Raw genomic sequence first — 26,863 nt, forward strand, 5'->3', positions numbered from 1 at the left:
ACCTCAGGGACTCCGGGGGTGGGTGGAGAAGAGGGGGCCCAGGGATGGGTGGAGGGCAGATGCAGAGGACCCTGCGAGCGTTCCTCCCCTGGTGCCCCTTTGGAAACTGTAGACTTGTCTAGAGTACTCCATTGGCAGTTAGTGGGAGGCAGCTGCCTCTCTCACGCGTTGGCACCCAGCAGCCTGGCGAACCGGTGGCCCAGTGACAGACGGCGTGAGCTCAGCATCCTGCCTGTTTAATGCAGTCGGATCTGGCCCAGCAGCCACCTCCAGAAAAGGAACCCGGCGAATCGTTTATGTTCTTTAATAAGAATTATGCAGTTGAAACGTGGGAACCAAGATACATTGAAACAGAATGACGCCGGCTGGCGTTGCGTGGGGGCCCAGGCGGCCACTCCCTGGGTCAGCTCCCGGGACCCTCCCCGCAGTCCTGCAGCGGGGCTGCCCTGCCCCACGCCCCGCCGGCCCGGGAGGGGCCACGGCGTCTGTGCTGTGAGCTCTGCCAGGGACAAACCGCTGGGCGGGGCTCTGCGAGTTTGCGGCCGCCCCGGGGATGTGCACGTTCCCTGTGGACTTGCACGTCTGGCCGCCCGCGCTGGCTGGCATTGACCTTCTCAGAGGGAGGATGTGGGCTACCTGTTGACCGCGTGCTGGTGCTGGCGGGTGGTGGCGCTGGGACTGCAGCCTGGGTCCCTCTGCCTCTGCTGGCCGCAGACCTCGGGCCAGGGCTTCTGGGGGGCAGCGGTTCGTGAGGCTTTGATGGACACATGTTGGCAGCCAGGAGGCGTGGGGTCTGAACCCCAGGCCTGCGCTGGTCCCTGTGGCCCCGAGCAGCATGAGAGGAGGCCTCCAGGTGCCAGAAGCCAGGGCCCGTGGACGTGGCTGAACTTAGGACCGTGGGCAGCCCTGGTGGGTGCTGAGGGAGGCGTGGAGCTGGTGAGGCCCTGTGCACAGGCGGAGGCCGGGCGGCGCCTGTCTGCTGGGCGGGGTGCGTGGAGCACAGGCTGCAGGAGTGGTTCTGTGGGCAGCAGACGTAGCAAGGTGAACATACAGGCCCAGGAGACCAGCAGCCTCGCTCAGGTGGGCTCACGGAGGAGACACACCCCGAGGGTGCAGGGCCCGTTCTAAGGCAGGTCTCACACAGAGCCAGGCCCTTCTAGGAAAGGTCACAGGGGCCACTTCCACCAACAGACTCGGACCGTGTTCACTCCCAGCCTCACCCACGGGTCACTGTCCTTGTGCAGAGCCAGCTGAACATCGTACAGAGACTGGACGTGGCGCTCCAGAGAGCCGTGCGCCTGGGCGACCCGCGGGTCATCCACGTGGTGTGCGCCACGCAGTGGAACACGTGCCTCCCGCTGCTGCAGCACAACCTGCGCCGCCACCTGCGGAAGCCCCTGAGCAGCATCGCGGAGGCCCTGGAGAAGGCGGACAGGTGGAGGCCCTGGGCCGGCCCTCGGGGCGGGGGAGAGGGGCGGGCGGGAGAGGCTTGGGGTGTGGACGAGATCCAACTCATGTTCCCAAAAAGGGCGCAGGAAGGGCGGCAGGAGTCCGTGGCTCCTCCCACACGTGCAGGCTGGGAGGCCAACAGGACGCGGGGAGGTGCACCTGGAGTGCGGGGGCGGGGGGCGGAGCCGTGCAGGGGGGAGACGGGGGCCACCCAGGCAGTGAGCCTCTGTGGTCCAGAGGGCCGAGGAGACAGGGCTTTGTCAGGAGGGTCCTGGGCTGCGTGTGGGGTGACAGCGGTGGGCTCCGGGCCTGGGGGCGCGAGCGCAGGAGGGAAGGGATGGGGTGGGCGGTGAGCCGGCCAGGCCGTCCGAGGTGCTCGCATTTTCTCCGGGGCTGCGGCCCCAGCCTGTGGGGATGCTGCAGGGTGGTCCCTGGTGACAAGGGGGCCGGGAGACACCGGGGGCTGGGCGTGTGGACAGAGCAGAGGCGTGGAGGCTCACCGGGAGAGGGGTGCAGCCGCGGGGGGGGCCGTGGGGCACGCTGCCCCGCCCCGTCTGCTCCTGTGCTGGATGGAGGGCAGGCTTTGCCACCTGCAGGAGCCCGAGCCCTGGGGCAGGGGGCCAGGGGCCTGGCTGTCAGCCTGAGGGCGGGCCAGGGGGTGTCGGGGGCCTCAGTATGTTCCTGCCCTGCTGGGCACCTGGGGCTCTTGGCTGTCAAGAGTAGCATCTCTCTTCAAACCTGGGGTTTTTACCCAGTTTAAATATAGTTTCTCCTCCTGGAATCCCACGGGGGTGTCTGACGGGCTCCAAGCCCGGCCCCCGGCCGTCTGTCCTTCCCGGGGAGCTTTCCACACGCACAGGCCCACCCCCAGGTGTGACTCACACTGAATTCTGACATTTCCTCCCGCCCATTAGTTCGCTTTTATTTTACAAGTTTTCTAACTTTTCTTCCTCTCTTTAGCCTATATTTTAACGTTTTAATGACTTTCTCTTCCAAAATATCCTTTTAGTTTATTTTCATATTTGCCTGATTTTTTAACATAACGTCTGCTAGTCGCCCTCTTGTTCTGTGACAGTGCTTTTCCTGATTGACTTTACTGAGGTAGGACTGCATACAGTCGCACGCACTGTAAATGCCCCTTGTCTGTGTTGTTTCTGAATCACGGGTGTCGGATGCCGTCGAATGTTTCTTCTGCATCTGTTGAAAGGATCTGTGACTCTTGTCTCTTGTTCTCTGATGTGGTAAATCACGCTGGTTGGTGTCTGAGCAGTGGACCAAGCTTGCGTTCTGGGCACGGTGCTGACAGGCGCCCGAGCGTTGTAGAAGATCTTCACTGCGCGTGTGTTCCTGAGGACCCCGGCCTGTGCTTTTCTTCTTCTGTGTTGCCTTCGTCAGGTGTTGACGTCGAGGTCGTGCTGACTTTACTAAGTGAATTGGGCCGGCCGGAAGGATTCTTTCTCCTCTGCTTTCTGAAGGAGTGTGTGCGATATAGGTATTTTCTCCCTTGAGTGTTTGATGGAATCCAGTGAAAGTATCTGGGCCCGTCTGAGGCATTTCTTTTTCCACCCTTTCAGCTCTCACCCTCTGTGGACCTTTGGGTTTAAAGTGAAGAACACAGCGTGTAACGGCGTGTCTTGTCAACAGCACGCAGCTTGATCTTACCTTTCTTTAATTCAGTGTGACCGTCTCTGCCTTTTAATTGGAGTGTTTAGTCTTTGCGTTTCGTGGAACGTTGAGCCTGTCTGCGGTCCCACCGTGCGTTTCCAGCCGCCCCCTCCATCCTGCTGCGCCCTGCCTTCTCTGAGGTTAACTGGACCTTCTACCGTTGCATCTGTGTCCTCTGTTGGCTCGCGTGTCCGCTGTGCCCTCGGGCTGGCAGGGACTTGCTGCAGGCTGACAGCGCACCCCGTCCCCAGCTGAGTCGGTGTGAGGCGGTGCTTCCCGCCGGCTCGCCAACGCCTTCCAGCGCGTCCCTCGGTCCGCTTCACTCCGTGTGGCTGTTGTCGTGTCTTTACTTCTGTGTGTGTTCTAACCCTTCCCTTACTTACCGTGCTGTCGTTTTGCTTTTAGCAGCCGGTGGTTTTTTAAAGAAAATTACAGAGGAAACCAATAGTTTCTTGTATTTGCCCACTTTTTTGCCCATCCCACAGGCTCGCTCTTTCTTATCCTCAGATCCAAGTTTCTGTCTGCTGTTATTTCAGCCTGAGGAACTTCTTTTATTTTTCTCCTGTAATGCGTGACTGCTGGTGGTGAATTCTTTTGGCTTTTGTTGAACTAAAAATGACTTCACCTCATCCTCATCTTTGAAAACTGTTTTCACCGCTTGCTGGATTCTGGATTTACAGATGATTTCTTTAAACCCCTTGAAGACGTTGTGTTTTCTTCTGGCCTTCACGGTTTCTGGTAAAGAGCCGAGTTGTTTCAGGCATGGTTCCCTGCACGTAGTGCCGTCCCTCCCTTCCGCCTGCAGGTTCGTGTCTGTAGCTTTGCTTTCTGCATTTGGATTACGGTTTTCCTTAGAGCCGTTCAAAAAAAATCCTGCTTGGGATTTGCCGAGATACTCAGATAGTACGATGGGACACTCAGATGTAAGAGGATATTTGCATCAAAGTTGGGAAATTATTGGCTATTATTTCTTCAAATATAATTCCGCCTCATCCTCGTGGAATGGCGGTGGCGGGGACGTGAGTTAGAACATTGAACGTTGTCCTGTTGGTCTCTAAGGCTCTGTTCATTCTTTAAAAATCTTTTTCCATGTGCTCTTCTGACGGGATCATCTCTATGGGTCTGTTTTCAGGTTTGCTGACTCTCTTTTTCTGCCTTTTCCAATCTACTGTTAATCTCAACCAGGAATTTTTTCATTTCAGTTATTATAGTTTTGGCTCTAATATTTCCTTTTTTCTCTACTGAGAGTCCCTGTCTGTTCTCTCATTAGCAGTGTTTTCCTTCACTTTCTTGAACATATTTATTTTTATGTTGTAATACCTGCATTAGAAGATCTCCTCGCTAAACCCAGCATCGGGCCCGTCTTACGCCCTGACTCTGGGTTACCTTCTCCCGTTTCCTTGCGTGTCCGGTAGCTTTTTATTGTGTCCCAAGCGTCGTGGTTGGTGCCTGTAGAGTCTGGGTTCTGTGACCTTCTTCTGGAAGGTGCCGATTTCTGTTCTCTCGGGCACTTCAGTTACTGGCCGAGAGGTGGCTTCCCGTTTCGTGGGCCGTATCTCTGAAGGTCACGGCGGTTTCCAGCCTGTCTCCGCGGGGCTCAGCCTCCAGCCCTGTTGCACCGCCATCTCCTCGGGCTCCGAGAGCAGCTTCCCTTTGGGGGGTCGAGAGCGGACTCCGTGCAGCGGACGGCCCTCGCTCCCGGGGAGGCACCCCACGTGGGCTCGGCTGACGTCTGGGGTGTGAGCGGGCGATACCCAGCTCTCCCCTCTCTGGCGGGCAGGCCTGCACCAGCTGGTCTGGTGCCTGGTTCCACTGCTCCAGCCTGGCGCGGCCTCCCCCAGCTCCGAGCAGAGCCCGCCCCGCCGTCGCTGCCTCCGGAGCACGGCTGCCCCGGCTCAGTGGGGCCGGGGCTCTGCCCTCAGTGCCGCAGGACGCGGTGTCCGGGCGGGGTGGCAGCACGGGCTCCTGCCCGAGTTTCCTCCTCCAGGGACCCCAGGCCCGCGCTGCCGAGGCCCGATGCTGTGTTTGGTCCAGCTTTACAGTGCTTACTCATGGCAGAGGCTTGGTCGCAGCGGGAGGCAGAAGTCACTCTGAAAGTTACTCACTTTAAGTCCTTGCATCTGGTCCCATTCATCCCGTCTTGGCCGGGACGGCTCTCTCGCTCGAGTCTGCTCTGCTCGCTCACCGCCTCCGTGGCTTCCCGGAGCCAGTGCTTTGCCAGGCTGTGACTGATGCCGGGGCTGGGCTCCGCTGGGCAGACCTCTCTGTGGTGTTGGCTCGCCTCACCTGCCCCCGGGGGTCCAGCGCTGGATGAGTCTCCCACTGTGGATTCTGGGTCAGGCTGCCCGGAGCACGCCGTTCGGTGCTGGGCTGGCTCCCATGCTGTGGGTTTCCCACTGCCCTACCCCAGGCCGGAGGGAGGTGGCCCGTCGCTGGCTGCCGTGCGGACTTGCAGGCAGAGTCTGTGGAACCTGGTTCCCTGACGGGAGCGCAGACCTCACCCTTGGTGTCAACCATGTGCCTCTCCTGCCCGAGACGGGAGAGCGCCAGCCTCCAGGCGCCGCGGGCTCTGCCTCCTCGTCCCTGAGGTCACAGCCTGGCGTGTGACGCTTATGCCTTGTCTGGGCTGAAGGTCGGCTCGTGGGCCCCGTGCAACTTGAGTTCCACCAAGTTTGTTGGCTCTGCTGGTGCTCGTGTCCAGGGCGGAGGCCGTGGCCCGGGGCTCTGCGTGCTGTCGGTGAAAGGCTTTGAGGAGACTGTGTTTACCGTCTCAGACACGGGCTGTCTCCAGCCCCGTCAGCCCGGGCGGCCCCAGCAGAGGCGGCAGCAGGAGCAAACGCCAGGCAGGGTCCGTGGGCCACGGGACGCCGTGGCCATTCTGAGCAGCGGTGTGCACCTGGGCCCATGAGACGGAGAGAACCCAGAGCAGAGCAGAGGGCCCGCCCCCGAGGCGGAGCCTGGGCTTCGGGTTGTACTAAACTCTCTTGCTGGCAACGCCAAGAGCCTCCTGGGGGTGCTGGGCGAGATGCCGCGCCGGGCGCCTGTGCTCGCCGAGCCTGCCACCTGGCTTTCGTGCCACGGCCCGTCTCTCTAGCACAGACCCCCCTGGCCCACCCGCCGCTGCTCGGCCCTGGCACCAGCGGGCTCTGAGGACTCCTGTGGTCTGCAGGGACATCCTCTTTGTCCCCTGTGGGTCCTTGCGGCAAGGCAGGGCTGGGAAGCCAGGTGCCGGGAGGCCCCGCGGCAGCCCAGGCTGGCCCCCGTAACGCTGACCGCCCCCCCAGCCTCATGGTCCAGCTCCACTGCCAAGTGCACATGGAGGTGGCGCACATCGAGGAGGACGAGGACCGGCTGGAGCCCGCCATGCAGCACCTGAAGAAGGCCATGCTCCTGGACAGCCTGGGCCTCTACCAGGACAAGCTCAAGCTGGCCATCAACCGCCTGCACCTCTGCACCCTGCTGTACCAGGTCCCCGAGCGTGCCGAGGACAAGGCCACCCTGGCCATCGAGCAGGTGCCCCCCTGACCCAGGCCCCGAGGGCTCTGCGCCTGGGGAGGGCAGGGGTCCTGGGCGCTCAGGGGAGACGGACGGCGGTGCCGCTTTGGACGTCGCGCGCTCACCATGCCGTCTCCCCTGGCAGGCAAAGAAAGCGATGCCCAAGGACAGTGTGCGCGAGAATCGGGCGCTGCTGGTGAACGCCGGCCTGGCCCTGGCCCCCGACAGCTTTCAGATCGTGCTCGACAGCGAGAACGAGACCAAAGGTGCGCGGGCCCCCGGCCCCCCGCCCGCCCTGGACCTCCATCCACACGGGGTGCCGGCGGGCCTGCGCGGCCGCTTCCTCTGGGTCCCGTGGCCCCTTTGAAGGACACCACCGTCATGGACGGGGGCCACCCTCGTGACCTCGTTTTAACGTGATTTCCTCCTGGTGGGACCCATCTCCAAATAAGGTCACATTCTGCGGTTCTGGGGGTCAGGGCTTCCTCGCAGCTTTCAGGGGGCACACTGCCCCGTGCCACGGTCCCCCGCGAGGATGAGGGTCCTGGGCTTCTCCTCGTTACCCCGCGTATATCGGACCCTCTCGGGTGGCAGATCGACGCCCGTGCTCTCCTCGGGGTCCCGCCTGAGTCGCCTGGGGCCTCCCTCGCGTCACCCCTCCCCCCCGGGAGCCATCAGCCAGGTGACCCCAGCCGTCACGGGAGGGAGCCCGGGGTCGGCCGGGCTGCGGACCTGGGATGGGGGGCGGGGGGGTCACGCACCAAGTTGAGGGGGGGACTCTGGGACGGGACCCTTGGCCCCGGGGGGCTGGGGACCTCGTGCCGTCTCTGTGGCTGCTGTCTGTGACCAGGTCGCCTTGTCACCCTTGCCCAGGGCACGGCAGTGCCACCCCGTGTTTCCTTCCTTCTTGTCCTGCAGGTGTGAAGGGCACAGGCCCCGCGGGCGATCGCCCTGGACACACCTGGGCTTTCTTGATGTATTTCACGCAGCGACGGGCTGGGCAGAGAACCTGGCCCGGGGTTGGGGTGGGGCCTCAGCGGGGTCTCTGCCCGTCGGCTTCCGAGGGTGATGGGCCGTGGGCACGGGGGCCGCCCTCTGCCCAGGCACCCTGTCCCCAGAGCCGCTGCGCCGGGTGTGGGTGGCGGGTGTCGGGGGCTGGCCTGGTGGGTGCAGGTGGGGGTCCTTCTGCCCACCAGCGGCTCCTGGCGCCCGGCGCCCCCTCCCCCACAAAGGCACAGTTAGCGTGACCTCATTTTCACGGGAAGGTCCAAAAAGGCCCGGGGCGCCACGCCCTACCCCATCCAGAGTGCCTCACGCTGGGGTTGCGGGAATGTTCCCTGACCCCTGACCTGCTGCGAGAGCGCCCCGTCCTGCCGTCCACCCTCAGTGTCCACCGGGAAGAGCCGGGGCCGCTTCACCCACCTGTTCGCGAAGGCGCGGCACCACTGCCTCAGCGTGGACAAGGCGGCGGGGCACCTGCGGCGCCTCGGGGGCCAGAACGACCAGGAGAGGTGGGCGGCCGTGGGGGCTGCGGGGGCTCCTGGGTCGTCACGCGGGCGGGTGGGGGACCGCTGCCCGCCCTCTCGCCCCCCACGTCCGCGCAGGATATGGATCTGGGCGGAGCTGGCCAAGGTGGCCCGGAAGCAGGGCGTGTGGGACGTGTGCCGGACGGCCAGCCGCTTCTGCCTGCTGTACGACAACATCAAGGAGAAGAAGCCGGCGACGTTGAAGCGAGGTGGGCCCCTCTGGCCACGCCCAGGTGCCCACACCAGCGGGGTCTTCCCAGGCACCGTGGGGTCGCTGTGGGGTCCGTGGGGTGGGAGCCTGCGGGCGGCGTGGAGGCGCGGGTGGCTCCCCGCGGTCAGCGCGGGGTCTGGGACGCGTCTGGCGTGCGGGTCCCTGGAAGAGGTGGTCTCGTGGACACTGAGGACTAGGGACGTGCCAGGGGTCCCAGGAGGCCCGGGAGGCGGGTGTGGGGCGGGGTGAGGCTGGGCGGGGGGAGGACTTCTCGAGGGGAGAACAGCACAGGCAAAACCAAGAGCCGAGTGTTGGTGACTCGGCGGGAGATCAGCCGTGGCCAGGCTAGTCTGGGGACACCTCGCCGCCCCATGGGGGCCTGCGCTTGGGCGGTTTCCACCAGCCCCTCCTGGGCACGAGCCCCGCCTCCCAGAGACCCCGCCCCACCCCTGGGGCTGCGCCAGATTCCGCAAAGGCTTTTCGGGTTCTGAGCAGCCGCCGGCCGCTCTGCTGTTCCAGGGAAGAAGAAGAAGCGCGGGGACGGCACCGGGCGGGACTCCTGGGGCCAGTCGGACGTCACCCTGCGGAGGCAGGCGTCCCCCAGCCTGCTGCGCACGTTCGCGGAGGTGGGCTTCATCAACGCCGAGGTACGTCCCGCCCGCATCCCCGTAGCCCCGGGGCGCCCGCGTCTGCGCAGACAGGCCCTCACGCTCCAGCCCTGCTCCTGAAGGGGCCTGTCCTTTAGGGACGCTTTCCTGGGTTCTTGGAGATTTTCTGGGTTCTTGGAGATTTTCTGGGAGAAAAATATGAGTCAGAACATATCGTGCGGCGTGTTGGTGTTAATTTTCCTTAGAAGTAACGTCTGCGTCGTGAATCCTCAGTGACGTAGGTCCTGTGGGCTGATCGTTCCTGGATTTGGGGGTGTCCTCTGCACGGGAGTAGCTCTGTAAGAGAGAAGCCTGTGTTGTGATCTCACCCCACAGGGGCTGCTGGGGGCTCCTGGGGACCCGCCCCCCAGGGCCTTGACCTGGCTGGGCTCATTACCGCCTCCCTCAGTGATCGTGGAGAGACCCCAGGTCCAGCTGCGTGGCTGAACCAGGCGCACGCCGGCACTGGGACCTCTGCACCTGCATGCAGTGGTGGCTTGAGGACATTTTGTAACTTCGGGATTCTTGGGGCCACTTGAGGTTGTTTCTCTTGGGGGTCGACAGGGTCACCCAGCCAGAACACTCCCCGGCTCGTTCCGTAAGGGTCAGGCCAGGCCGTGCCTCGAGCTGGGGGCAGGTGGCCACGGAGCCGGGATGGAGCTGGCGTCCCCCTGGGGAGGCAGGCAAGGCCACCCGCCCCATCCTCAGTCCCGTCGGCCCTGCCCAATGGCCGCGGCAGCCTGCAGGGCTTCAGCGCACGGCCGTGGTGGGACGGGAGCCGGGGTGCGGTGGTGTCTGCCGTGTGGAGGGGGGACATTTGGTCCTGGGGGCTCCCGCTGCACTCTTGAAAGGAGCCCGTCTCCCTCTGAGACACAGCGAGCGGGGGACGCGCCGGTGTAGGGGAGGGAGGTGCCCGCAGGCAGGGAGGCCCCGGGGGCAGGAGGGCCCTGGGGCGTCACGCGGGGCCTGCTCCCGGGACCTCGCCCCCGCTCCGCTCGCTTCCTCTGCAGGCCACCGTCCAGCTGCTGTGGTCGGAGGGCGTGCAGCTACACGACCGCCCCACGCCCCCCGAGGACCTGAGCCAGCACCCGGCGGGCTGCTTTCCCGAGTCCCCGGAGGACAACGCCGAGTGGATCGTGTACCGGTAGGGGCGCCACGGGCACCGGTCCCCTGCAGCCTGGGCCGCGCGTGCCTGGCGGGGGGCGCGAGGCCAGCGCGGGGGCTGCGCCCAGACGAGCCAGGGAAGCGGCTGCTGTCCGGCGTGTCTCGCCAGCTCGCCCTTTGCTGCGGGTGCTCTTCCTCGGGGTCCGTGGAGATGAGACGTGAGGGAGGTGGTGTCCACGTGGGAAGTGGCGTTTGGCTCCGGTATGGGAAGCTGTCCTGGAAAGCACGTCAGTGGGAAGAGGGTGTGCAGGGAACCCCCAGGAGACTTGCCCGTGTGAGATGCCAGGTGCAATCCAATTGTGAAATCGAGGTGCTGTGGTAACAATGACAGTTTTTAGCCATTTTTTAATCTAAAATTAAACATTTGAAACGTGAACGTGGCAGTGAGTGAACGTCCGCGTTGCCGTGTCACGGGAGCCGAGAGCTATGGGCGTCTCCGCCTGGAATGCGGAGAGGAGCCTGCTTTGCTGTTTGTTCCACCCCGTGGGCAGGCCCTAATACCGGCCTGCCTGCCACGTGGCGTGGGGCGGGGCGGGGGGGGGGGCGCCGGCTGGGCTCCCTCTGCCCGTGGGACCAAGGGGGAGGAGCACCCTGCTTTTGTGCAGGTGCTGTTGGTGTTTTAAAGTCACCTCCAGAGCCCGTGCAGGGCACAGCCCAGGGCCCTCCTCGGGGCCGCTGCCACCGCTGTCTGGAGGAGGGCCCAGGCCACATCGGACCCACGGCTTTTGTGCAGCCAACAAGCTAACAGTGCTTTTGACATTTCTTAAGTTTGTGAAATTAAATAGTGAAAAACACACAACAGAGATTCCATGTCGCTGTCAAAGCCCAGGGTACTTGCTGTCTGGCCCTTTGCCAGGCAGGTTTGCCAAGCCCCGGTCTGAGACAGGCAGGTCCCATGCGTCCGCGCGGATGGAAGAGGGGTCTGTCTGAGGGCGGGGCAGAGTGAGGGGCGCCCTGCAGGGAGACAGGAGAGCCGGGCCGACGGGGCGGAGGTGGGAGGAGCCGGGCAGGCCCAGGTCCTTCAGCAGGAAAGGCGGGCAGCCCCCGGCAGCGCACCTCCGTGACCCCTGGGCTCCAGGGGTGGCTGCACGCTGACGTCTTGGTGCCGGCTGGGAAGGGTCCTGCGCCGGGGAGAGGCTGACGCGCGCCTTCCGCAGGACCTGGATAGAGGGCCTGTCGCAGCTCGCCATGCACAGCTGGCTGCGCTCGGCGGACATCGGGCGGGAGATACAGGAGGCCTGGATCGTGCAGAACGCCGTGGCCTACGTCCTGAACCACAACCAGCATCTCATCACGGCCGGGCGGCAGAGGGAGATCGTGGACGCTTTGCACCACCTCCTGGACAGCGTCAAGGCCACGGGCCACGGCGGGTGGGTGAGGCTGGCGTGCAGCCTGCTTCCCAGGCAGGCCCACCCTGCCCCTGCCGGAGACCCTGCGTTCGGGCCAGGAGCTGTGGGCCAGACACGTGTCCCCTCGGGGAGGCACGTGCAGGGCCCTCGCCAGCCAGGGGCCGGAGGGGCAGGGCCTGTTTACCGGCTGTGTGAGCGGGTCTCGCCCTCCCGGGGCTGCGGGCACCCTCAGGCCCGCGCGAGTCCCAGCCTGCCACGCTCCGTTCCAGACAGAGCGATTCTGAGGAAGGTGGCTGAGGCCCGAGTCTCGTGGGAACGGGGTGGAAACCGACCGCGGTCTGGTTTGGGGAGGGTTGAAAACAGTGTCCGTGCGTTTTCTCATCCAGGCGGTGTGAACTCGTGAGAGACCAGTGTCTTCACGACCGAAAGTTAGACGTGTGAGAGCATCTAGTCAGGTCAAAGCTTTTCCTAGTGAGGATGGGTTCTGAAGCCCTCTTTGTGTTCTTTTTTGGGCTGCTTCTAGTCTAAACACTCAGATTTAAAATTTCCGCCAGGTCCCGAAGTAGAAAGGCTCGAGCAGGGGCGCACAGCCGGTAGGATGCAGCGGCCGCGGAGGGCCGGCCTGCCCAGCGCCCTCGCCTCTCCTCTGGGCGTGAGCCCTGGGGGGCAGCGTCCCCGGGACCGTGGGGGGTGCCGGGGGCACCTCTCCCTCTCAGGGGGTGTCCGCGTCTCTGTCATAGACACAGATCAGACCGCGTTGGATGGTTCTATATGTTTTAGTGCTGGGACGTTTCAGGGAAAAGCAGGGAGGTTCTGGTCCAAACCCCCGCGCTCTGGCGCCCAGTGGAGGGCCTGCTGGGCAGGACTCCCTGAGGAGCCCAGCCGCGTGGCACGGGGGTCGCCGGGCGGGGAAAGCCGCCCGGCAGAGGCAGCCCCGTCCCACGGCCCCTCCCTGGGACGGCCTGCCTGGACACGCTCGTCTTCCAGGGACGCGGTGCTGCTCTCCAGCCTCTGCACCGCCCTGGCGCGAGGCCTCATCATCCGCTGGATCCCGGCCCCGTCGCCGGAGAAGTCCCGGAGGCAGGCGCGCGCCAACCCACCTCACACGCCGCTGGACCCCGAGGCCGCCTCTGACGTCAGGACCGCGGTGGAGGTGCCCCGCGCACGCGTGGGGTCGGGCGGGGGGGGGCCGTTGAGGACGCGAAGCCGCGGGGTCCTCAGCGGCCCAGCGTGGGGCGCAGGGCGGGGGCGGGAGGCAGGCTTTCTCTGAAAAAGAGGAAGCGGGACGGGGACACCTGGGTGGCAGGTGGGGACAGTCCCGCACGGCTCAGCGCACAGGAAGCTACGGGTGGAAGGCCGGGGAGACAGGGCCAGCGCAGGGCAGCAAAGCTGCAGCACCCAACGAAAGGTCCACAGACCAGGGATCCGCATGTCCCGTGGGGACCGACGGGGGTCGTTTGTCCCCCGATTTCAGGAGGAGGGATGTTGGTGGGTGTTGGCAGGCATCTGATGACCCACCACCCACTCCTGGTGAACGTGAGGGACCGCGAGTTCCGCGGGAAGTTTGAGGGGACGTGCGGAGCCTGCGGCCGCCCTGAGTATGACCGAGAAAGGCCGCCGGTGCCCGCTACAGCAGGACGCCGGCCATGACGCCAGGGACGGACTGAAAGGGCATCGGAGCTGCTGTCCTGGGCCCTGGGCACGCCGGCGGGCAGGGAGGCACGGCGGTGGCAGAGCCCGGGTGGAGCGGCCCCGGGCACGGGTGGAGGGCAGGCTCCCTCCAGGCTCTGCGGGTCCCACGCGGACAAGGAAGGGCGCGCCTGAGCTGTGCGCGCTGGTGCCCACGCGCCGGCTCCCAGACAGCCCAGGGGAGCAGGGCGTGAGCCACGACGGGCCTGTGGCCGGGTGTCCAGCAGGAAGGGCCAGGGCCGTGTGCCCACACACGGCCGGCGACCGTGCCCTCGGCCGCGGGGCCTGGTGAGGAGGGGTCTGCCCAGGCTAACCTAGGAGTGGGGGTCCTGGGGGAACTGGACCAGGCTGTGCAGAAGGACGGGACGGGGTGCGGTCAGCCCCGTGGTTTCCGTGCTGCCGAGTCCTGATCGTTTCGCGGAGGACAGGTGCTGGTGTCACGCTTTAGGGGAAAAACAAAAGCACAGGACAGGGAGGGAGGTGGAGCCCGTGGTTCGCGCCCGCCGTGGTCGTTCCAGGGGCCGCACGTGCGACAGGTGACGGGGTTCCAGCCGCACTCAAAGGTGGGCAGCCTCGTCCTTGTCCCCGGCAGGCGGGGCCGGGAGCCGGCGTCCTCGCCAACACCAGCCAGTGTCGGGGCCCACGGGGGCTGCCGGGGCCGCGGGGGCGGTCTCGAGGGGCTGCGGCCACAGCCCCAGGACGGTGCCCGTTGGGACCGCTTTCCGTTGGGACCAGGCGCCAGGTCCACTTGTGTCTGCAGCGTCGGGTCTTGGCTCGGGGTCCCTGTCCGGATGCAGGTGTCGTGAACACGGGCACGTCCGTTTCAGGTCTGCGCGTTCGCCCTGAACCTGACCCGTGGGACGGCGCCCGAGGGGGTGCCCCTGAGCGCCCGGCAGCAGCTCCTCGCCACGTGGGTGAAGGCCAAGCAGCTGCTGCAGGAGCAGGTCGGACCACGGCTGGGCACGGACGAGCAGGTGCGGCCCGGGTGGGACGCCACGCGGACCCTCCCCCACGGGCGGGGCCGCATGAGGACAGGCCGCGGGGCTGTGGGAGTGGTGCCTCCCCGCAGGGGGGTCTGTCCTCGCAAGGCCGCGCCCCCGAGAGATGGGGCACGAGGCCTCCTCTTCCTGCCCGGCCGCAGTGCCCCTCCCTCCTCTAGCCAATCGGCCGCGGCTCTAAGTGTCCACCCTCGGTGACATCTCAGTGGCTTCATCTGGAGGCACATCCAGGCCGGGGGGGGCACCTCCTTGGCAGGGGCCCATGGGCCCCCAAGCCATGAGCACAGGGCCGTGGGGGTGAGGGGGCGGGGGAGCATCCAGGGACCCAGCGGGGAGGGGACAGGGCCAGCCCCGCGGCTTCTGCTCCTGCAGACGTGGGCCGTGGACGGAGGCCGGTGGGAGGCTCCACAGGCCCCGCTGGAGCCGGGAAGTGCGGTTCGGGTGGGAAGTGAGGCTGGGGAGGTGGGGGCCGTCGGGGCGGGGCACCTGAGCCCGCCAGGAGTGAGCACTGGCTGGGAGCAGGACCAAGGGAGGGGCCGACAGGCAGAGGGCCACCTGTGCCTGGCCACCTGCCCTCCACCCCCGACCGGGTCAGCCGGCCGCCAGACTACCCCAGGGGCTGCCCTGTTCCTCTTTATTACGTGAAAAGGTAGCTTGGAGACAGACGTTTACGCAGATAGCTCCGATTGTCTCCGAAGAGCTGATGTTTCCCAGGGTTCACGTCCGAGTATTCCAGGTTCCCCGGCCCCCAGGGCTGACGGGCCCGCTGCGCTTCCTTCCCGCCAGAGCGCCAGCGAGGACGTCAGCCCGGTGACCAGAGTCCTCGTCGCTCTGGAGATGTACTCCTGCAACGGGCTGGGCCTCATGGACTTCACCGTGCCCCCCTTGGCCCAGGTGGGTGTCACCGGCGCCTGCTGGGCTGTGCCCCGACAGGAGCCCCGGGCCGCGTCCTCAGCACGGCGCTCGCCTGCCTCCCCGCAGAGCCGTGCAGCCCCCTTAGGGCCCCTGAGTCTGGTTTCCTGGGGGCTTGGTCTGCGCTCGTCCACACTCGGGGCGGGGCAGGGCCGCCCACGCGGCAGGAGGGCAGCACGGACGTCGGGACGTTTGTCCTGACCCGACAGCCCCACCCAGGCTTGGCTGCGGTGGGCAGCTGGAGCTTCAGCCTCGCGGGTGACCCCGCCTAGGCCAGGTGACCACGAGACCCGCGGGAGGTCCGCCGCGAGCTGGCAGCAGAGACCCCCCCGCTCACGAACACCCCCTCCCCCGCCGCCGGCAGCTGGTGAAGATGGCCTCGGCGTGCAGCTGGTCCGACCCCCTGGTGGAGCTGCAGACGCTGACGCGGCTGACGCACGTCACCCACGTGGCCCGGGACCACGAGGCCACCATGGCCTGCGCGCAGAAGGCCGTCCAGATGGGCATCAGGCACCTGCGGGCCTGCCGTCCGTGAGTCCCCCGGCGCCGACCTGTGTCCCTGCGGTGCGTGGCCTCCTCCGGGCCCCCCCACCGGCCCCGTGTCCGCCAGGGACACGCCTCGGCCTCGGGTGTGACGCGTCCCAGGCCGGGAAGACGCCCGTCGTGGCCACACGGCCAGGCTGGGCGTGGGAGGCTGGCTCCGAAGACGCCGGCCCCCTCCGCACCGCATGGCGGGAGTGGGGGCCCGCGCCTCTCGCGTCGGGGTCCCGGGGCCCGTGTGGGACGCCCCCCGTGGGCATCTGGGGGCCGACACGCGGACCTGACCGGAGCGGTGGACCCCGCCCTGCACGCAGCCGGGCCAGGCTGCTCAGAGCTCTCGTGGGGGCTCCGCCCGGCAGCTGGTCGGTCCCCGCGGCGGCACCGGGGCGGCTGCTGCGGAGCCCGCACGGCGGGGGGGAGACCGAGGCCGCGCCGGAGGCCGCCCCACGGGGGAGGTGCCGCCGGGACCGGAGCCTCGGCGTCTGGCTGCCTGTCCGGAAGGTTCCCTGTGAACACCGAGGCCGCTGACGCAGAGCGGCTCACGGCGCCCCGAGGGCTTTCCCTGGTGACGGCCCTCCCTCCAAAGCAGAGGTGGCTTTTGCTCGACAGTCCCTGTCACGGAAAGGACTTTGCTTCCGAAAGGCTCTCGGACGTCCTGCCCAGCCGCCCTGTGCGGCAAGAGGGGCCGAGGGCTCCGTGGTGGCCGGGGGGCACGGGCGCCAGTGTCCAGCATGCAGAGATGGGGAAGGCGCGGCGGTCGCGCACAGAACGCCCGGCCGCCCGGCGGGACATCTGACACCAGGCAGGGACGCAGGGGTCTTCCTGGAAGCCTCTGGTCTTTGGCACGGGGTCCCCGCCAGACACTGGTCTCCACCAACCACTGTGCAGCTGTGCCCGTCAGCAGATGAGCCACACCGAGGTCCCCACCAGCATCTTAGCCGCACGCTTCAGTGTGAACCGAGATTCCTCAGGCTTTTGAGACGCCCTCAGCTTTTAAAGAGAGGACCGAGGTGGAGAAATAGGGAAAATTACTCAGGATGAAACTGTCAACTTGGATAATAAAACGGCCAGTTATCGCACCAGGAAAGGCAGGTTCATTCAGGAATAGCAGAGGCATCGCAGTTAGGGAACTGCAAGCTCTGGTGGACACAGGAAATCGGGGAAAGCAGGAGGGGGAGCTTGCTGTCATAGGGAAAGGGGGAGCCGGGAGGGGCGGGGGCAGCCGGAGTCCCCTGGAGGAGCTGGGGCTTCCCCTTGGCCGGCTGTGACGGCCTCTGATTGGCCGGGCTGTCGGGGCCGAGGGAAGGTTTCTTCCTCCCTGTGTGGGGTGTTTGAGGTGCATGGCAGGCGGGGGACCTCCCCCTCAGGCCTGGCACGACTCCACCCGTAGCTGAGGTTCCGTAATTCATCCCACAGAACAGGTTACACGATGATCAGAGGAAGATTAAAAAAATAAATAACCTCCAAGATATCAGAGAAGATGCGGCATTTAAAAGTTACAATGTGTCGTGGAAAAGGAATGAGGACCAAAAGGAACGGGACCAAAGATCTCTTGAAAGTTAAAAAGGTACTTTCCGAAGTTGAAAATGAAGTCGGTGAAGAAGGGTGAGGAAATCTCTCAGAAAACACATGAAGAAGGACAGATAGAGAATGTGGCGGAAAAGCCAGAAGATGTACAGGAACCATACTGGAGGGCCAGCCCCCAGCTGCTGCGATTCCAGAAAGAGGGAAGAAAGAGTTGTCCAGAAAGGAATTCAGAAAGGAGAGATGCAGGAGAGCCCCCTGAGCGGGACGGGGCCTCGCCTCATGACAGAGCCTCCCGCCAGAGGCCCAGCGAGAAGCACGAAGAGGTACTCACATCCAGGCATGTCGTAGGGTCAGGAGGTCACCGCAGATAAGGAGACTATCCTACAGCTTTTAGAAGAAACGAAGAACAAGAAGGAGATAGAAACGCAACCGTCTTCTCAGAAAACATCACTAGAAGCTGAAAGGAAGTGGAACATTCTAAGTGGGAGTAGTTTTCAACAACTAATTCTAACTCACCCAAACTTTCAAGGATCTGGGTAAAGAAAGCTATTTTAAGCAGATGAGGACCCAGAAAATGTATTTGTCACACACCTGTTTTGAAAACGTTACTTGAGGATCGCTTTTTCATTTTACTCCCAGAAAAACAAGGGAGTAAAATGAAAAAGAGAAAGACGTTGGATGCTGGAAATAAGAGATTCAATCCGGAAAAGTTGCCAGCTGTGCTGCGTGCTGCGAGAGCCACCCTGGCGAGGATGTAGGGGAGTGTCCCAGGGGTGCAGGCAGGGCCAGAGGAGGACCTCGTGTTGTGGAGCGTTTGCAGGCATGTGGTAAAGGCAGGGAGAAAAGCCAGTTGGACACACCAGGAAACACAAAAGTAACATGCAGCTTGACTCTTCAGTGAAAAATATTGACATTATCATGGTGTTTATTGATATTCCAGTGTTAGGGTGGTTACCTAATAAAATAAAGTGTTATCAACTGTGACCGTGCAAAAGTAAAGGAAAAGCGTAGCTCACATACTTCAGCAGCTGGAAGGGGGAAGAGCACAGGTGGTGCGAGACCCTCACCTGGGACGCTGAGTCGTCAGGTGTCACTTGTCGAGGGTCCACAAGATGGTCTGAGGTAGAAAGGACCAGCTGTCTTCGCAAGCTGGGGAAAGCGTGAGAGGACGGTCTGAGTTACACTCCCATTTATGACGGCACGGCTTCTACAGGGAGTGTTTAACACTCGGGAACTGGAAACCAAGACAGAAGCCGGTGCTCTGGAGGGAAGCGCATCCCTGCTGGAGGGCCGAGCTGAAGACCCGGAGTCGTTCCCTCCGGGGATCAGGGCTGGGAGCTGGGGGGGGCGCTTCCCCGCGGAGCAGGCACCCCCACGATAAAGATCCCAAAGTTAATTTTAAAAGAAAGAAAACGCTCCCTCCGCAAGGGGGGAGTCGGTGCGTGAGGGCCGCTGCGCCGGCGCCCTGCAGCCGCGCCCAAGCGGAGCCCACGGCAGGGCCAGTCGGGTCGGCGGGCCGTGGAGGCCGGCTGCCCGCGCCTCTCCGTTCTGTCAGCGCTGATTCTTAAGTTGAGTTTTGTTTTAAAACAGCAGCTCTTACGAGAAAATCGGCTCAAGACACACGTTTACATGTGATAACGGGAAGGGGAGGTCCGGCAGGACGGGCTGGAAGCCAGGTTCTCACCCTGAGGCCGAGCGCGTGTGCGGGCCGTCGCCGCCCTCTGGTGGTGAAAATAGTTTTCAGATCTTCGTGGAAAATAATGCAGTTACGAACCAATTAGTATTCTCACCTCTGAGTGTGTAATCACCAGAGTCAGTTTCATATTTATACTACAAATATAGAGGAATACATGTTAATAAAAAAATTCATGTAAATCCCTGAAACAAGCCAACATAGATTACCTTTCTAATTTGCTTAGCATTTTTATTAAACATAATCATCACTGTTGGGGTTTTATATGAATTTAAAACTCACTTTTTCTACCAGTTCTGGCCATGACACACAATGGATCTCATACTCTTGGGCTATTAAAAAAAAAACTGTAAAACTTGACAAAATTCATGAAACAAGTGTTTCCAGACATTGGCCCACAGATGCCCGAGGCCGCGCTTCTTGCAAGAAGGACCATGAGAAGTGAGCCCCACATGCACCCTTGCTCTCTGCCCGGCGGGGGTGGGTGGGGGTGCAGCAGGATGCTCGGGGAGACAGACACCAAAGCTGGGGCTGCTGGGTAGCCGGACTCCACGGGATGCAAGAGGAGAGAGGAGGCTCCTGGACAGAGACGGTCGATGCACCGCGCCAGATCCCGCAGGCCTGGCAGGAAGCAGGTGGCGAGAGACGCCGGAGGTCCTGTGCCACCCAGGAGTGTTGGGGGGCCCTCGCTGAGCTGCCGGGCATTCAGGAAGACCAGGCCTCGGGGCAGGGCTGTAAGGGCTGCACAAGACTTGCCCTAAGAAGCCTAATCCAAGCCTCAGTAGGATAAGGATGAGCCACAAGGGAACTCACTGCCTGCCAGAGTGAAACCCAACCTTCCTCTAAAGGAAGACAACATCATCCATGCTCTCAGCAGTACAGCCACCCGCACCCTCCCCGCAACCAGCGAAACCACGAGGCACGCGGAAAAGCGAGAAAATGTGGCCCGTACCGGAGGAAAAGCAGTCAACAGACTGAGACGTGACACGGATGTTGGAATTAGCAGATGATGGATTGAAAACCGTTATTATAAATACAAGGAAGGAAAGAAAGGATTTTAATGGACAAGTTAGTGTACAGGTGGGGAATTTCAACAAAGAAATGGAAACTATAATAAAAGAACCAAGTGGAAATTTGAGAAATGACAAGTGCCATCTCTGACGTGGAAATATCGCTGGGAGGGCTTGGAACACCGGAGAAGCACTAAGTAACCCTGAATGCAGGTCCACGGACTCTGGAAACTGAAGCACAGGGAGAAAGGCCCGGAAAGCGGGGGAGCAGCGCCTGGGTGACCTCTGGGCCAGCGCACGTGTGGGTGGGGTCTCAGAGGGACAGAGGAAGAGGCGGGAATACATATATTTGGGAATGTAATAGCTGAAATTGTTTCAAATTGAATTAAAAATAACAACCTGGAGAGCCAAGATTTTCAGTGAACTCCAAGCAGGGTGAATACGAAGGAAACCACAGCTGTTTTTGTTGTCGTCAAGTCACCGGAGACCAAGGTGGCAAGAAAGCCCTGGAAGGAAGGCGCAGGGGAAGGATGCCTCACACACGGGAACAGGGATGAGGGGCAAGTTCTCAGCAGGAGCAAAGTACACCACCTCAAATGGTAAAAAGGAAAAACTCCATTGATCCGGAATTCTATATACACCAAAGATAGCCTTCAAAAATGAAGGCAAAAATCCATACATTTTAGATGAATTAAAACTAAGAGGATCCATTCCCAGAAGCCCCACAGGACAAGAAATGCTAAAGGACGTTCTTCAGCCTGAAGGACGATGGCGGCAGATGGAAACTCAGCTCGGGAAGCCGTGAAGAACGCCGCGAATGGTGACCGTGGGGCCAAACGTCAGAGGTTTCTTCCCCTTCAGTTCTTAAATTCTTTAAAAGGCGTATGCCCGTTTAAAACAAAGATACATCGTGTTGTGGGATGATTAATGGACGTGGAAGTAACGCACATGGCCGTGATAACGGGAAGGGCAGGAATGAGGGAGAGGAGTGTGTCTAGGGTTCCCACATCGCCTGTGAAGTGATGAAACAGCCACCCACTGCAGGCTGCGACTAGTTAGGGGTGTGTGTTGTAATCTCTAGAGCAAGTACTACAAAAACTATAACTAAAAATCCAATAGAGCAGATAAAAATGGACCCTATGAAGTATTCAGTTAATCCAGAAGAGGGGAGGAAAGAAACGAAGAACACGGGACAGAAGGAAAGCAAAGAGCAAACCGGAAGATGTAGCAGTCGCAGTGCGGGGTTTATCCCGCTGGGCGCGGAAAGCAAGACCCAACTCAGAGCCGTTTTCAAGAGACCCTCTTCAGCTACAAAGACTCGGGTGAAAAGTAGGAGCCGGGGAGGATGGACTCTGCAGGCACCAGTCGTCAAACTCCCAGCATCCGTGATCAGAGAGGGTGATGAAACGTCCCGTCAGCAAGAAAACATAAAAATCCTACACTTAATAGCAGAGCTTCAAAATTCACGAAGCAGAAAGTTAGATACGGCCATAGCAGCTGAGGTTTCAGCCTTCCCGTCTCCGTGGCTGCGGGAACAAGGCTGCAGGAAGCACACAGGTGCTCACGGCCAGCGGATCACCGGGCGGTGGGCGACACACTCTCCCGAAGGGCCTCGTCCCGGAGACCCAGGGCTCTCCTCCACTTCCCCCTGGGTTGGCATGCTCCTCCTGGGGGGGCCCCTGATTCACCCCCAAAGCGTGCACTTGACAGTGCCCTGCATGTCCTTGCAGGCGGAGGGACAGCCTCTTTCTCCCCTTCGCACCTCATGGGCGCAGTGGCTGCTCCTGCCGGCGGGTCCGTGGCTTCCGGGCATCCAGGGCGGTGGGGAGGGGGTCTACCCAGAAACCAGAGCTTCTCTCCTCGAGTAAGTCTGGTGTCCCCGAGCTGAGCTGCGGGGACGTGCATGTGGGTGTGTGCGCGAAAGCCTTGGCCCGGCTGAGAGACGAGAGCTCTTGGCACCTGCAATGCTGCGGAGTCTGAGTCGTGTGTTCCGAGCTCTCAGCACAGAGCCGAGGGCCCCAGAATGAGACGTGCTCTGGGGCGCAGGGAGCAGGGCCCCACCACTCCCGCAGGCCCAGCCGCGCTTGGGGCCGGGCCTCCTTCTGTTCACGTCCCCGCCCGAGACACCCTTCAAGTTAGTCATTCCAACAGCAGCTTAGATCCTGTCTCGTGGTTCTGCAGGTTGACTGGACTCAGCCGGTTAGTTCTGGTTTGGGGACTTTCACGAGGTTACTCTGCACGCCCCCAGGGCTCTCCCAGAGGGATGGTGCCCAGGGCTCTGCACCGTGGGGGTGGGGGTGGGGCGGCAGTCCCCATGGCTCTGCGCAGGGGTGGTGCCCAGGGCAGTCTCCAAGGGGGGGTTCCCTAGGGCTGTTTCCATGGGGAATGGTCCCCAGGGCTCTCTGCATGCGGGGTGGTCCCCAGGGCTCTCACACAGGGGGTGGTCCCCAGGGCTCTCTGCACGGTGTGGGGGGGTGGTCCCCAGAGCTGTCTCCACGGGGGGGGGGGGTCCCCAGGGCTCTCTCCACGGGGGGGGTCCCCAGGGCACTCCCCTTTCTGCAGCACTTCCCTCCTGGAGGAGCCTCCTGGGAGCTGAGATGCTCGTCTGTCTCCAGGGCGGAGACTGAGCTGGTGGCGGAGATGCTGAGCTCGGCAGCCTGCATCCAGGGCAGGAGCATCATGGAGAACCTCCAGGGGCGGAAGCAGCTGCGCCTGGCGGCCTCCAAGGCCTTCGTAGAGAGTGCGAGGTACGCCGTGGCCCTTGGTGGCCAGAGTCGGTGCCGTGTCGTGCGTCTGGGGCGCGTGTCGTGGGTGGGACGACGGCGACTGTGGCGCGTGGCGCTCAGTGGGACTGCCCCGAGGCCGGCCCCCGCCCCGGTGGCCCTGTGACCAGGGTCGTGTCCTGCCTCCTGCGGCGACACCCAGCCCGCCCCGGGGTTCCGGGCAGCCCCGCGCGGCTGAGCCGGGCTGAGCCCGGGGCGCGGGCGCCGCGGTGGAGAGCCGTCGCGGCGGGGCTGCCGGCGGAGGCCGCGGGGTCCTGCAGAGCCTCCCCCGGCAGGTTTGGCGGCATCGCGGGGAGCAGCGCGCTGGTGATGCGGGCGGCGCGGCACTTCTGGAACGCCTGGCTCCCGCGGCTCTGCTCCGCGGCCGGCAGGAGGACGTGCAGGGACGCCACCCAGAGGCTGCTCCGCCTCATCCGCAAGACGGAGGCCAGAGGGCAGGTGCGCGTCTCTCTCCCCAGGCCGCGGCGGGCGGGGTGCCCCGGGGGGGACGGAACGCGGAGGCCGCCTGGGGGCGGGGCCGGGGGCGGGGCCGGGGCCGGGGCCGGGCCGTGACACCCCCGAGACCCCAGCGGGGCAGGCTCTGGGCTCAGCTCTGTCCCCCCTGCCCCCCAGCCTCGAGGAAACCCAGAGAGCTCCGGCCGCAGAGGGGACGGGGGAGCGGGTGGGGGGCACAGAGCCAGGCTTGGGGCCCAGGGAGGTCTCCGCGGCGGTGGGAGGGCGCCTGGGGGCCTCGGGGAGCGGCCTCCCCGCTCCCTCGGCCGTCGCCCGGCCCAGGGGACGCCTCTTGATCTGGGGAGAGCGCCTCCGTCTTTCACCTTGAGTGTCGTGTGAGCTGTGAGGTTTTCATAGCTTTATTATGTCGAGGCGTTTCCCCCCCACTCCTGGTTTTCTGAGAGATGTTGCGATGAAAGGTTTTCGGATTTTGTCACACGCCTTTTCTCCATCACTTGAGACGACCGGGTGGTGGTCTCCTTTATCCTACTGATGTCATGTGTTACATTGACTGATCTCCTTGTGTTCCTGGGATAAATCTCACTTGGTCACGGTGAGTAAGGGTTTTACTGTGCTGTTGGATTCGATCTGTAATTCAACAGCGTACTCTGTGGAGAGTTTTTGTGTCTATATTCATGAAGGATATTCATCTGTAATTTTCTTTTCTTTTGATGTCTTTATCTGGAGCCCCTATCAAAGTAATGCTGGTCTCATAGAATGAGTTAGGAAATGTTCCTTCCTCTTCAGTTTTTTGAAGAGTTGAGAAAGATCAGTGTTATTCTTTTTTTTTCTTTTTTCTTTTTTTTTTAATGTTTGGTAGAATTCACCTGTGAACCATCTGGTCCAGAAATGTTCTTTATTGGGCGGTTTCTCATTACTGATTCAGTCTTTACTGTTAGAAGTTTGTTGAAACTGTTTGTTTCTCCTTGACTCAGCTTAGGCAGTTTGAGTGTTCCAAGGGATTTTTCCGTTTCCTCTAGGCCGTCTAATTTGTTGGTGTACAGTTGCTAATAGGAGTCTGTTATAGTTCTTTTTATCATTGTAGGGTTGATAGCAAGGTTTCCACTTTCATTTTTGATTTTAGTTACTTGTGTCTTTTTTTCTTTGTCAATCCAGCTAAAGGTTTGTCTATTTTGTTGATCTTTGAAAAGAACCAACTTTTGGTTTCATTGATTTCTTCCTATTATTTTTCTGTGCTCTAATCTTTAATATTCCCCTCCTTCTGCTAACTTTGAATTTAGTTTGTTCTTTTTTCAAGTTCCTTAAGGTGTAAAGTTAGGTTGTTGGTTTGAGATCTTTCTTCTTTTTCAATGTCAGCACTTGCAGCTATAAACTTTCCTCTGAACCCTGCTTTTGCCATGTCCCTAAGTTTTCCTAATGTGCTTTTGATCACATTGATTCAAAGCTATAAAACTGACTTGCATGCCCTGAGTTATGAACAGCCACAGACTGTGTTACAGGGCTAGTCTGTGCGTGCGTGCGTGCATGCATGTATGCGTGCGTGCGTGTGTTCTAAGGTAGTGAACCTTGAACTGGAGCGCCTTCTCTTACAGATGAAATGTGATTCTACTTTCTGTGAGTTACTATTTCAGAAATTTAGCTGTAATTTCAGTAGTGAGCCAAGTGAAAAACAAACTGGTGGAAGAATAAAATGCAACTTTCAAACGTCTGTATTGTTGATTTGTTTTTGCTTTAGGAAAAAGGGAAAACACTGCTTCTACACCAGTGGCCCACAGCCGACTTCCAAAGCGGAGGAACGACAGAAGGGAGTTTTCTCTCAGGTTTGTAGATGCAGGACAGATGGAACCCCAGGAACGAGGCCAGGAAGGGCCCGGTGCTTTTAGATCCCAGGGGCTTGTGTAGAGCCGGTGAAGTCATGGCAGTGACCACAGGTAATGCCTGCTCGGCACTGAACTCGGGCAGGCACAGCGAGGGCTCCCCGTGGACAACCAGGAACCCCCACTGTGAGCACAGGGAAGCCCAAAGCTCAATGGCCCCCCCAATCCAGGGCCGCCCTGCGCCCTCCCAGGCAGCCCTGAAATTGAGCCCCTGGGTTATCCTGACCAGTAAATCACACTCTTCTATTTCCATAAAAAGGTGGAGATAAACTTCTGTGAACAAAAAATAGTGACATTCATACAATAAAAACATATCTTAGAATTTATTTCTAAAATATAAGAGATGATTACCTGTTGAAAAGTAACCATCTGCGCTGGCGTGAGGGCCGGGCTGTGTGCACGGGAGGGTTAGAGCAGCAGCCCTGCCCTTGGGCACCTCAGCGTCTACGAGAGAGAGACGCGATTTAAAACGGTGACCTAAAACGTGGCCGTAGGTGATTAAACATTAAGTTGAACTCCAGGCCCCAGCAGTTGAGATTGGTTGCTGGTGCTGCCGTGGGAGATGCAGACGGTGGCCCAGACCCCCAGGACCGCACGGCCCATGAGGAGCAGGCTGCCTGGGGACCCGGCCTGGAGCGTGTGGAGCCCCGTCTGCACGTCACGCCAGGTGCTGAAATTTACATCAAATAGCTAAATGGGTTTCAAATTATAGGGAAAAAGGGACAAAGTAGAATCGAGCAAAGCAATGTTTTGAGGAAAGATTACTTCCTAAAGTTTAGCGTGATCAAAGAGGCAACTTTCAAATACATGAAAATTTAAATAATGAGAATGATGAGAAATGCGGAAAATTAAAAAGTAAACACGGGAAAGTAGTTGCATCCAATTTGGCAGCTAAACGACTCGCCTCTGTAACATGCAAGCAGTTGCATTAGTCAGTTTAGGAGATGCTGCGCTGCCGTAACAAATGGCCCAACAGCTCTACCGCTGAGCTCACGCAGCTGGAATATCTGGCAAGCAGGGCCTCTGCTGCGTCAGGGAGCACGTGCCCCCGGTGCCAGCCAGGGAGTGCAGGGCCCTGACCGTAAGAAGCCCCGGCCGCCCCGGCGTGTGGTTTCAAGCTGTGCCGGCTGCGACGTGAGGAGGAAAGCACACGACGGCACGCGTGCGGTTCCCAGGTGCCAGACATTGACCAGCCTGTCTGGTGACGGGCCCAAACCCTGGGCACCTGTGTGCTCCGTCCCAGTGCTGCGGGGGGCGGGGAGCCCTCAGGCCCAGGCGCCGTGGGCTGGTGCTGTCCTCTTTGCCGGCTGCCGACACGCTGCCCGGCAGGATCCATGGGAGTGTTCACCCCTTTGCTGAACGATTCAAAAACGGGAGAGACCCTCACAGTCAGTGACCTAAAACAGGCCAACTGCGGTGTCTGGTACCAGCGGCGCAGCCTCTGTTGAGGGATGGCGGTGCCGTGGCGTGTGTGGTGGCCAGTCCGTGAGACAGCACCGTTCCCGCCTCAGCACCTGGCCCTGCAGCAGCCGAGGGGCCCCCTCCAGCAGCCTGGGCAAGGGTGCTGCTTCTTTCCTGATGCTCACGGTGTCTATTTTTAAAATGACAGAGGAGTAATGGGAGTTTCCAAACGAGAAAGGGCTTGGAGAACTGCAGGGCCTGAGAAAGCCTGGTGGGGGTGGGGGGCAGCCGGCGGCACCTGGCAGAGGTGCGGCAGGTGGGGAGGGAAGACTGCGGGGCAGGGGACGCCCACGGGGAGCCCCTGAGCCGTCAGTCTGGAAAGGACCGATGTGTTTCCCACGGCCAGGAGTCGTTCCCGCCGCTCGCAGCCTGGCCCCAGAAGGGCAGCCCTGCGCGTGTCTGGGACGCAGACGA

General features: G+C 61.6%; 1 protein-coding gene across 1 annotated transcript in view; it reads left to right on the forward strand.

Annotated features, from left to right (window-relative positions):
* The window catches only part of CFAP46 (cilia and flagella associated protein 46), a 91,551-nt gene that overhangs the window by 15,000 nt on the left and 49,688 nt on the right, over window positions 1-26,863 (forward strand). Inside the window, exons 11-25 of the mRNA XM_057735818.1 lie at window positions 1,245-1,435; window positions 6,399-6,627; window positions 6,755-6,875; window positions 7,997-8,120; window positions 8,214-8,344; window positions 8,866-8,993; window positions 10,004-10,137; window positions 11,315-11,527; window positions 12,494-12,659; window positions 14,023-14,169; window positions 14,980-15,087; window positions 15,470-15,636; window positions 22,491-22,622; window positions 22,934-23,096; window positions 24,847-24,931. Coding sequence (XP_057591801.1) covers window positions 1,245-1,435; window positions 6,399-6,627; window positions 6,755-6,875; window positions 7,997-8,120; window positions 8,214-8,344; window positions 8,866-8,993; window positions 10,004-10,137; window positions 11,315-11,527; window positions 12,494-12,659; window positions 14,023-14,169; window positions 14,980-15,087; window positions 15,470-15,636; window positions 22,491-22,622; window positions 22,934-23,096; window positions 24,847-24,931 — 2,239 coding nt within the window. The remainder of the gene's footprint in view (window positions 1-1,244; window positions 1,436-6,398; window positions 6,628-6,754; window positions 6,876-7,996; window positions 8,121-8,213; window positions 8,345-8,865; window positions 8,994-10,003; window positions 10,138-11,314; window positions 11,528-12,493; window positions 12,660-14,022; window positions 14,170-14,979; window positions 15,088-15,469; window positions 15,637-22,490; window positions 22,623-22,933; window positions 23,097-24,846; window positions 24,932-26,863) is intronic.

This window comes from Hippopotamus amphibius, chromosome 5 (genome assembly GCF_030028045.1).
Source record: "Hippopotamus amphibius kiboko isolate mHipAmp2 chromosome 5, mHipAmp2.hap2, whole genome shotgun sequence".
In the NCBI taxonomy this organism is placed as follows: Eukaryota; Metazoa; Chordata; class Mammalia; order Artiodactyla; family Hippopotamidae; genus Hippopotamus; species Hippopotamus amphibius.